At 34.5% G+C, this 12067-nt stretch overlaps 2 protein-coding genes across 8 annotated transcripts in view; one reads left to right on the top strand and one right to left on the bottom strand.

The window, feature by feature from the left end:
• Positions 1-1649: 1649 nt before the first annotated feature.
• Positions 1650-3037, top strand: LOC110104072 (heterodimeric geranylgeranyl pyrophosphate synthase small subunit, chloroplastic). Its single transcript, XM_020833023.2, has one exon. The coding sequence runs from the start codon at positions 1741-1743 to the stop codon at positions 2839-2841; it is 1101 nt and encodes a 366-aa protein (XP_020688682.1). The 5' UTR covers positions 1650-1740; the 3' UTR covers positions 2842-3037.
• An 817-nt stretch (positions 3038-3854) lies between these two features.
• Positions 3855-12067, bottom strand: part of LOC110104080 (serine/threonine-protein kinase STY17) — a 47400-nt gene continuing 39187 nt past the window's right edge. For 6 of the 7 annotated variants that reach the window (XM_028695836.1, XM_028695833.1, XM_028695831.1 and 3 more), the window contains 7 exons: positions 7042-7115; positions 6733-6908; positions 6177-6269; positions 5195-5275; positions 4578-4631; positions 4355-4489; positions 3855-4267 (listed from right to left, as the gene is read on the bottom strand). In XM_028695836.1, coding sequence (XP_028551669.1) covers positions 4247-4267; positions 4355-4489; positions 4578-4631; positions 5195-5275; positions 6177-6269; positions 6733-6908; positions 7042-7115 — 634 coding nt within the window. In that variant the 3' untranslated portion in view covers positions 3855-4246. Of the gene's footprint in view, positions 4268-4354; positions 4490-4577; positions 4632-5194; positions 5276-6176; positions 6281-6732; positions 6909-7041; positions 7116-12067 lie in introns of those variants that run through there. The other variant, XR_003701128.1, reaches the window with a different exon arrangement.

Raw genomic sequence — 12067 nt, 5'->3', positions numbered from 1 at the left:
TGATGTAGGAACATCTTAGCTAATAGTAAGCTTAAGGACTAGCCTACCCTTCCTTGTCTAGATAGTTCTATTTTGCACTATAAATAGTGGCTAATGTATGGTTTTTGAGGCATTGAATGATATAAACTATTTTGAAGCTTTGAGAAAGCTCTCTTCTTCTTCCCTGGATTGAGAAACTCCTTGAAATCCTTCTTGCAGGTCTGATCTTCCGACGATCCACTACATCAATAGCGAAGGCAGTTACCCACCCTCAAAATTATATAATTTTTTAAGTAATTTATTCCTCTTTATTTATATTTTAATCTTTATTACATGAATTTTTAGACATTCCCCCATCCTTAAAATTTTAATATTTCTTACATGATATTATAATGTCTAATATTGGTGGTTAGATATCAATTTATTGTAGATTATGACTTTGTTTGGAATAGCTTTCCTACTGTTTCTTAAAATATTTTTTTAATACAAAATTTTTAATTTTTTACTAGAAAATTGATTTAAAAATCAATAAAAAAGCCATCTTAAACAAGCCCTATATTTCAAATTTTATTAATGCTTTTGGCACAAATATTTTCTATTTATTCACCTTTGTATATGAGAACAAATATGTTAGATATATATAAATTCAATGTCATTTTTTTTTGAAATTTTAACTTTGACACCATTTAAATGGATGTATATGATATCATGATATTTTTGAAATCTGAATGACATTTTAATTCAAAAATTGTAATTTTGTATGTTCTTTTTATTTATGTTTTGTTCCGTTTGTAGAATGAAACCCATACATGTTCTTAAATATACATTATATTTAATGCTAAATCTTATGCTTCTTAATTGATCATTACAATTTAATTTTTTTTAAAAAATTTGATTTAGAAACATTGCCATCCCTATTGATCCAACTCAAAACTGACCAAACATTAGTTGACCCAACCCAAACTTGACCCATTTTTTGCATATGGGTAAGCTTTTTCAACCCGAACTCTTGCTAGTCCCGACCCGTCAGTGGGCTGACCGGTCAGCGAGTCAATGACGAACTGGGTGAGGCGAGTCGGCAGCAATGGTGGGCACTTGACGAGACAGCGGGCTCGTTGGACAGGACGATCGACCAGTCGATGACTCGAAGCGACGTGGGCAGACACACTCGTCTCGTTGGCAGCAGACTCGATCAGCGCGGACACGATGGCGGGTAGACTGGTTAGCGAGTTTTTCTGAGTTAACTAGGATTGAGTTCGAGTTTACGTGTCAATCTCAACCCGACCCATTTGCGAAACGGGTTGATTCAAACCTGAAATTTTAGGTCGATTTTGAGTCAAATTTTTCGGGCCGTGTCTAATATTACACCCTATATATCATGTTCATTTTATTGCTACAAATCACAAGCACCTTGCAAGAAAATGTTGAAATTTTATCATTTATATTTTCAATGCTACTTTTTAAAGAAATATTATTAAAATATATAATATTTCATCAATGGTGTTATAGACACTACAAATTATATGACACCTTCACTTTTTCTAATAAACAATGATGTTATTATTTTTAAATAATTAGAAATCATCTTATATTTACATAATGCTAAATTACTATATTTATAATAAAATTTTGAGGCATTCTTTGCAATATGATTTGATTGTACTTCGAATGTACTTCGAAAAATAATACACCGTCATACTCGTGAAATTAGGGCAGGTAGTGCAGCAACGCCGCCCTTTCTCTCGACCCAAGCTCGCTCACATGGCCTTCTCCTCCACCGTCTTCCTCTCCCTCAATTACTACCTTCCTCAAATCCTTTCACCTTTCTCTCAAATATACAAACCCCGATACCGACCCTTCCGCATCCGCTGCTCTGAACCCATCGCAACTTCGCCTCATATGTCTTCGTCCTTCGACCTCCGATCCTACTGGACCTCCATGATCTCTCACATCGAAGCCGATCTCGACGCCGCCATTCCGATCGCTTATCCTGAAAAAATCTACGAATCCATGCGGTACTCCGTCCTCGCCAACGGCGCCAAGCGCGCTTCCCCTATCATGTGCATAGCCACCTGCGAACTCGTCGGCGGCGATCGATCCATCGCTCTCCCCACAGCATCCGCTCTCGAGATGGTCCACACTGCTTCTCTTATACACGACGATCTCCCTTGCATGGACGCTGCCCCGCTTCGTCGCGGCCGTCCTTCTAACCACGCGCTCTTTGGCGTCGATCTCGCTGTCCTTACCGGAGACGCCCTTTTCCCCCTCGCATTCCGTCACGTCGTCGGCCACACCTCTCCTTCCCTCGTCCCGCCGCAGACGATTCTCCGCGTCATCGGGGAGATTGCCCGTACCGTCGGATCGACCGGGATGGCTGCAGGTCAGATGTTCGATCTATTGCCGGCGTACGGCGGGGAGCAGGAAGATGCGATGATTGTACTTGAAAAGAAGTTTGGCGAGATGGCAGAGTGCTCGGCTGTGTGCGGTGGGTATCTGGGCGGCGCAGGGGAGGAGGAAGTGGAGAGATTGAGGAGGTACGGGAGGGCGGTGGGGGTCTTGTATGAAGTTGTCGATGACATTTTGATGGAGGAGGAGAAGGGGGTGGTTGGCAATGGGCGATCTGGGAAGATGAGGAGCAATGCGAGCCTGGTTAGGACGCTGGGAATGGAGAGGGCCATGGAGATCGTCGAGGAGCTCAGGGAGAAAGCCAAGAAGGAGCTGAAGGGTTTCGGGGATAAGTATGGGGATAGAGTTCTGCCGCTTTACAGCTTTGTTGATTATGCTGTGGAGAGGGGTTTTACGATTGAGAGCCAGGGAAAAGCGACGGCCGCCGCCGGCGACAGTGCACGCTCTTCTTCCTAACTGACCCTGCAGATTAGGCAACTCTCCCTTGTTTGTTGGTTGGGAGCGACTTTCTTTAATATGCTGGGTAAGAGCTCTTCTTAATAATTAAGAGGTCTTGATATTTAGTATATGATGTGCGAATGAATGGACCTTAAATAATCTAAATCTGCAAATAAAAAATAAAAAAAAAACTTTGCAGATTCATCGTATAGAATTGGAGCACAATGTTTCAGCTTTTAATTTTTTTGATGGTAAATATTCTTTTAATAATTAATTATCTAATTAATATTTAACTTACTAATTATCTAATTAAATTTTTATATTTAAATTATATCAATTAAGCTAATTAAATTAATACTTAATAAAAAAATAAGAAATAATTTAATATTCATATGCAGGCTGGCTTTCCTATTCGATTTCTTCATTGTCGTTCGCCTGAGATAGAACTTTCCTCTTCGACTACGTTGATTCATGTTAGTGTTATAAGTGAATCAAGTCGGCTCGAGCTCGGCACGTTAATGATGTCACAAGCCGAGTTTGAGCAAAATTTCGAGCTCATTGGATTATCGAGCTTGAGTTCAATCTGGATGATGCTTGACTCAGTTATTCATTGAGCTCCTCAATTAAACACGGAGGGCGGAAGGCGAAGCGCTGGCAAACTGTTGAAGGTTTCTTTGCTTGCGAAACATGGAAGCAAAATAAATTTATTTTATTGTTAATTATATTAGTGTTCTCCCGATGACAATAATAATCAATTTTGAATTTTTGAATTGTTGCGGGCTAGAATATACGCGGCGATAGAGTTATAATTCTACGTCTTAGCGTTGCACGGATATCCAGCTCACACACAGAAAACACAATATTTTTTACGTGGAAAACCCGGAGGTTTGACCATCTTTATATTTACCAAATATTTAAAAAATTGGATTAAATTGAGATCGCATAGTCAAAACATTATAATTTATCATGACAGACAATTTTATTAAAAGTTCAGGAAAGAAATTATGATTTTGACCACATGAATGGAGTAATTTGACGAGCAAAGCAACGGAGTACACAATTATGTACTCGCTATAACTCATTTATTTGAAGCACAATAAATTAGTAATAGTTGGCAGTCATGTACTCAACAAAATATGAAGTACACACAAAGCAATTTCACCTAGCATTGGTGGGCACTCGGGCTAGCTCATATGAGCGTCCATTGGCGAGCTTACGACCCATCGGGTTAGCAGGTTCGTATACAGGTAGGAAGGCAGGCTTGTCATATCCACACAGGTTGGCATAAGTCACCCTGCACAAGCCTTCTATCAGCATTATTGAATTACAGAGCTTTTGAGATAAAAAAGCAATCTTGCATAAAGAATCAGTGGCCCTCACAAAAAACTGGAATAAAACCACTTGATGAGTTGTCCTTGTGCTGCTATTCAGAATGTTCTAGAACCTATATGAAGGTTAATATGAAAAAAAAATTAGATATATCCAGCTCCCATGAAAACAGATTCATAAATTATCTTTTAGATTGCCGCACCTCCCTTGCAATACAGTTAAGCGTATCCAAAATTTCTGAGAAGTCAGGCCTCAAAGCTGGGTCTTTCTGCCAGCATTTCTCAAGCAATGCAGCAAGCTTGGGATTTGTATTCTTGGGAATGATTGGTCTTAATCCCTGAAGATGTAGGAAAGAATGATAAATTTATTAAAATGAAGAAAAACTGATTAATTCAACTTTTATGGAAAGAGAATATGGAAGTTACCGCTCTTAATACGCCTACGGCTGCTTGTAATGGTGACAGGAACTCATATGGAAGCTGTAGAAAGGTAATTAATTAGATTGTTAAGAAAAGATAGGGGTGTCAATCTCGGGTCACGGGTCGGATTCGGGTCGAACCTAGAACAGACCCGACACTATTTGGCTCAACCCGAACCTGACCAGTTTTTGCAAACGGGTCAGTTTTTCGGACTCGAACCCGACCCGCTTTGGGTCCAGGTCAAACTGACATCCGAATGACCCGAGACCAACAAAAGAAATGCTGGTTTTCGGGTCAAAAAACGGGTCAGTATCCAATTTTCGGGTCAAAACGGGTCAATCTCATGTTATCGAGTCAAAAAAAGGTTTTTGGATCAATTTTGAGTTGCTGGGTCAACCCGAACCTGATCTGCTTTTTGAAACGGGTCTATTTGCTGAACCCGAACCCGAACCCGAACCCAACCCGTTTTGGGTTCGGGTTGATCCTAACATGAAATTTTCGGGTCAAATTCGAGTCGACTTTTTGGGTCGTGTCAAATATTGACACCCCTAAGAAAAGAGAAACATAAACCCAAATTATACGGATAAGCAAATTAAAATAAGATGTTACAGAGGTAGAGTTACCTTCCCGGTGAGCAACTCCCACATCAAGATACCAAAACTATATACATCAGCCTTGTGATCGTAAGGTCTGTGTTCAATGACCTGCAGTTAAGAACAAAATCGATTAGATAATGACAGATCAGGAAAAGATAGTATACCAAATTCACAAATAAGAATGTCATCATCACGGCGAAATTATAAATTTAGCAGTCTTGGTTGCAATAAGGCTATTATTAACTTGCTCTGGTATAGTTTTTTCAATGGTTATTTTATAAAAACGCTTACACTCGAATGACGTTACAGGTTGGGTTTCAATATCAGTTTGGTTCGGTTTGTAATAAATTTCACATTTTGCATAACCTGGTTAGTCCATTTGTTTTAGTTTGGGATTTATGAGATTCTATAACTCATACTGATTTAGGAATAAAAGGCTTAACACCTTAGGCAACATTTGGCAAAAAATGAATGAAAAGGATAATTCATAAAGCCAACCCCAATTAGTTAGGATAAGAACACTGTCAATATAATCATCAGTGAGTCAAGAACTGTACATTGCATTAGACCAAGTCAATACAACAACAATAACAACATCAAGCCTTTATCACTCTACTTAGGTTCGACTACATGAATCAATTTTCTCCATTATATCATGTTAAGAGTCAAATTTTCATTTAAATCTAATAAATAAACATCATTTTTAATATTTTCTAACCAAATCTTTTTAGGTCTATTCAACCTCTCTTAACAAAGGCAAAATCTAATACACCTATTCTCCCAAGTCATAGATGAGAAAAATGGGGGGTCATGTTAGGTGGGCTTTGATTGGGACGGTTTTTTTATTGCTGCATAAAACGGAGTTTCCGTTTTATGAAACAATAAAAAAGTTGTTCCAAACGAAGCTATAGTCAACAACCAATGTAAAATTTGTCAAATAACCATGATATTAGACTAAGTCAGTACATAACACAAATTCACAAGCTCCATGTTAATACAACAAGCATACCTCTGGAGCCATCCAACGGTATGTTCCTGTTTCTGCAGTCATAATCCCGGATTGAGTTTTAAAACGCGCAACTCCAAAATCAGCAATCTTAACCTGTCATAAAACTGATGCACCAGTTAGTGAAGAACGAAAAATGCAATGACCATTATTTTTAGCAATTTAAGAGAATACATCTTGAGCGAACGAAGAAAAAGAATTATAAGGTGATAAATTTCACCTACAAGGATTACTATAAGAGACAAAAACAATGAGAGCGTATAAAAAAAAGCTGTAGAAACAAGCTCAAAAAGTTCATTAGAAACCACGAGTATTTGTGTCAGAGAGTAATGTTTCGTTTGAATCCTTCAAAACAAAGAAGAATGACTAAAATTAATAGAATTGGAATATGGTCAAAATCAACGAGCTAACTTTCTTATAACTAGAATCATAGAATGTAATACTCATTAAAAAATAGGAGACAAAGCACTTCAAAGCTTGATGATAGTTATTCATTCAGTTCATCAATATAATTAAGTAGCTCACAATAACAAATCAAACAGTAGCATAAAACAACCACCTCATTTTCATCCATTAAAAGATTGGCAGTCTTCAGGTCCCTGTGTATGATATTATTTTGGTGCAAATAATTCATACCATTAGAAACATCAATTGCTACTCTGAGTAGAGAAGAAAACCTAAAGACACCTTTCTGCTTGTGTAGATAGTCATAAACGCTTCCTCCAGGCATAAATTCTGAAGAGGGAAGACAAAAAAATTTATACTACCAACCATAGCCGGATCATCTAAAAAAATTAAATTATTTCAAGGATTCTTAGCTCATTAAAATAAACAGCCATAATTACTACATACTTCAACAAGCATATACCTGTTACAATAAACAAGCTAGGAGGTTTTGTGCACGCACCGATAAACTGAACAACATTTTTGTGACGAACCTTTCTGCATGAAAAAGGAGTTTAGGTTCAATATCATAGATTTTTTATTAAAAAACAAATGTTTTGAGGTGGTGGATAACAAATGCTTAGTTCTAGTTGAGAAGATCTATAATGAAGTTCCAAGTCAGAAGCCATAATATTTTTAAAGTTTCAAATAGCATAAGCAGAACAAAAAACAAGTTATGAAGGTTCAAATCAAATCAATTGAGAAAAGTACAAATTCTTACCAGCGATTATACAAGAAAGTGAGAAACCATTGAAAACTAGCTTAGGTAAGTAATTTGTAATATTAGCAATGATTCAAACTTCCCTAGAAGCCAGATAATTTTAATGTCAGTTACAGGGTAAGAAATTAGCTTACAACTAAATTATGACCACGATTGCGACAGAGAAGCTCAGAGAATCATTGAGATCATAAAAACCAATATCTCCATCATCATGACTAGTTATATACCCAACTATTTGAGGTTGGTATTGTGATTCCTCATTACTTTAACATCAATTTTATCATCATTATACTTATTGCAACTATTTAAGAACACTCCTTCATTCATTATTATTGAGTGATACATGAGGCACTAATCCTATCAACGCAACAATTTCTGAGATTTTAGCTATTTTATATTTAGTATACCGTTCTTTCCTTCTTAATTATTTCACATTAATTCCATCTTACCCTATGTTACACCGATACGGATACGGCGACACGCATACGACACGATACGGATACGGGACACGTCAATTCTTAAAAATACAGGATACGTATACAACGCGGACACGGCATTATAATTTATAAATCATACATAAAAATTAAGAAAGCAATCAAAGCATAATATTTAAAATTACAAAAAATAATGACAACAACATGATTTGTAGCCTTGTAGCTTATAATATCAAAATATAAGTAAGCATTAAATGTCTAGTACAACAACAAAAGCATAAACATAAATTATCTAGCACATGAAGTTTCAACTATTCAATAGAAGGAATGATATAATTATCTTCTTCATTGGTTTGTCTTTGAACTTCTATATCATCTTCAATAAATATCATAGCTTCTAATTCAGGCTCATCAAGTGAAAGATTAGTAATTTTTAATATTTTCATATCATCAAGAGACACAAATCCATCTCGGAAATGAGAGAATCTTGCTCGCAACCGCAGAAGTAAATACGATACGTCTTTTTTTTTTCTTTTTTTTTTTCAACAGACACGCGTATCCGTGAAATTAAATAGTATTTTAATTGGATACGGCTTTGGCGTATCCGACACGTATCGGTGGAGTATCGGAGGCGTATCCGTGTATCGGAGTATTGGATACAGCACGCCTTCATAAATAGGTGTATCGGTGCAACATAGATCTTACCCCACTAATTGGCGCATCTTCTATCCTTTATTGTCCATATCCAAACCACCAAGATATACTTATATACTATCATATCTAAAGTAGGTTCTACTACTATTATCTCTTTGAAATAATCAAATCTAATTATATAATTCGGAGCATTAGTCCATCGATATACCGTGTATTTACTTTGCTAATTTCAATCATTCTAACCTTCTACAATCAATTTACATGGAAACAGAATGCAACTCATGGAGTATATTTCAGTATATCACATAACCAACCAAAAAATAAAAAATAGTGTTGAACTGAAACATAAAAAATGAGGAATCTTATTTTCTTAATGGGTAATTTGCGTCTGAGGAAAATAATAATAATAAATAAATAAATACCTCATTCATTACCATCTTTTTTATAAGATAGTTCAAAAAAGTACTAAACTCTACTGTTTATTTCATTTCCTCCCCTAGCATCAGCATACACATTTTGGACTGAATATAAAGTTACATATATTAGGCATAGAAGTGCAAAGGAAAAAAAATAAATATTTCATTGGCTTTAAATAAGAGGAAGAAATGGTGTTTCAACTGCAAAGTAATTTAAAGATTTTTGGTGAACCGTTGGCAGGTAACAAGAGAGTAAGTAATAGAAAAAGCTTTCTTTTCATGCTTCTTACAACTCCGTTCACTAGGAAAAACTGCAAAACTATAACTTATGGCAGTTTAACGCACAACACTTCGACCCCCGTTTATTTAAGACAATATATTATTTTCAAATTCCAAAGCTAATCTAAATTATTAAATTCATTCATCCTCTCTCACCTGTGCTTTCCCATCTTTCATCTCTCTTTCCTGCCATAATCCTCTACACTATTAGTTTGGATGGCTTCCTTCATCTCCAGCATCCAACAACAAAGCCTATATAAATCTTAACTATATCAAATAATTCAACACGTCAATTTTAGGTCGTGCCAAATCTGTCATCATTGCTCCATAAAGAGCAAGCAAGAAGCCATTCCTCCTAGATGTTTTCAGCCGGCCATACTTTAAGTAAAATTTAATTTAATTTTCCACTAGTGGTTAGTTTAATTGAAGGAAAATGACAAATTTAAATGATTCTAGTGATAATATGTATTTATCATAATTTTGATTCCAACATATTTGTCATTGGCTTCCTTTGAAACAAATTCTAGAACATATGTTCAAATGTTTTATTTTTTTAATTATAAAAATTTTTTGGTGATGATTTCCATGATAGTTTGATACCTCTCATATGAACTAGATTGTAAATAGCTTTGGAGGATTTTTCCATTTTATTTAATAAAATTCTACAATAAATAAGTATAACCTTTATTATATTATGAGAAAAAGTATTTACTGGATTTATTACTTGGATGAATAAAGGCCTTGTTTATTTAAAGTTTCTGAAAATAAAGCAATGTTTGACATGCAATTATCGCCTAAACAAAGCACTCATTAACAAATAACAAGATGCAAAATTCCTTTGAAAAGCATGAGTTGTGGTTAAGTTTGGATGATCATACCATAAATCTAAGCTAACGACCAAAGATTTTGGATTGCAATCCAAATAAGCATTTACACAACATGAAAAGTGTGAAACTCCATTAAAATTAAAAAAGAAGAAGAATGAGTTGACTAGTGTCTGTTCATGTGAGCTGACATTAGTCGATTTGGCCTATTTGAATTGCAAGAGATGGTTGACGAAGGGAGTATAAGAAATATCATAAGAGGGGGGGGTGTGAATTCAGAGGGAAAGAGGGAGAGATCGCGTGTGACGAGAAGAGGAATTATGAGAGTGAGATAAAGAGGAAGATGGTGTGAGCACAAATTAACATAAATCAAGAAATCAAGGGCAAGCAAGCTAGGTCATCAATTTCTTTCTTCTTCCACCTTTTTCGGATTTGAAGAAAGTAAACCTAAATATCTGAGAGAAATTCATTAGGTTTCTTAAAATCATAAAAAATAATAATTATTTAAAAATTCATGCAAACCCAAAAATCTATAAAAAATTATAAGTTTTATCTAAGTTATGATTAAAATAGAAAAAAAGCTATTTGGTGAACAATTGTAGGTCTTTTCCCGTTGATGCATGTTAACCTATGTGAGTTTTTTTATTGTTGGGAGTATATGTCTAAGGAAAGAAAATGCAATTTATATAATGAAAACAATTTGTGGGTGTAAACTTGGGATTTCAAATGGCTTAACTCATATAGTGCTTTAATAAGCATGTTTAAAATATACGAAATTGGAATATAAGAAATGAAGCTTTATTAATTATATTATAGATATTTAAATGATTTTTTTAAATAATACTATTTATAAGATAATCAATATTACTTGAATCATGTCGAGATACTAGTTTCTTTATGTAAAGAAGAATTTGATATTGTTTAAGAAGAAAAGGGTCCAAGAGTTGTAAAATATGGTTCACACATAAGCATAAAGTAAATAGAAATTAAGATAGTGAATTTATGAAGGTATGTTAAAATATGTTTAGAAATAAATAATTCTAGTGATTTTATTGTATATGTTTTATATATGAATTTGGGATTGATTTACAAAAACAAATAGAGTAGTCGAGGGCAAGGCTGAGAAATTGGCATATCTCAAGATGATCACCCATGTTTCTAAATTATGATAATAATGTAGCTTCTTCAAAATCAAATGCATTAATTGTTATTGATATTTAGTAATAAATGATTACTACAAACTTAGTTTTGATTTAAATACAATTATCAAAAAGAATGATTATTTCTATTAATATTGAATTATTATCACATATCATTTAATATTATGATAAAAGATATGACATGATATGGAAAATACTAAAGCAATAACTCATATGAGAATGATTGAATGTGAAAGTTTGATTGATGGAGTTCTCCATCTTATGGTATTGGCTTAAGATGCAAGATACCCGCACGTGTAAATTGCAAAAAAGTATTGGAAAATAAAATAAAAAAGAAGTATCTTAAATGATAAAAAATTAGATGGCTCATACGACGGTTGCATTATTACCAATAGATAAAATGAGTTTCAATATAATTTTTCCCGATGTTAGTAACAATGAATGTTTCAAAGTTTCCTACAATGCCATCTTTAAATGGAATTATTCATCAAACAATTTTATATTGTTTCATGTTTTAAGACAAGTATGCAAATTATTTCAATATTTATTTACATTATCATAATTTGAAAATATGATGCAATCATTGAGTTGTCTTATAGCTCACTCCCATCATTTAAAAAATGTATCAATGTTAAATCTTGAGAAACTAAATATGTGGAAGAAGAAAAAGTTTTTATTATAGACGTGACACTATAACATGGAGTTATTTAATTCCAATGGTTATATTTCTGACTTGAAATGAATATAGTCGTTTTAGATGTTCTTTCAATATATTGGAATTAGTTAGTAGTTAATGTTAGTAAATATGATTTCAAAATTTTGTCTGACTATTTGTTCCCGCCTCAATATTTCAAGCCTCCAGGCAAGTGATGAGGCGAGTTATGACAAGAAGCATACTTGCAAAAAGAACCTCTACACCTCACTAAAATAAAATTTCACAAACATAAATAATTAATTAAATT

Source organism: Dendrobium catenatum, unplaced genomic scaffold (assembly GCF_001605985.2).
Source record: "Dendrobium catenatum unplaced genomic scaffold, ASM160598v2 fragScaff_scaffold_692, whole genome shotgun sequence".
Lineage (NCBI taxonomy): Eukaryota > Viridiplantae > Streptophyta > Magnoliopsida > Asparagales > Orchidaceae > Dendrobium > Dendrobium catenatum.
Note: the sequence above shows the minus strand (reverse complement) of the source record. Positions and strands in the feature narration are given on the sequence as shown.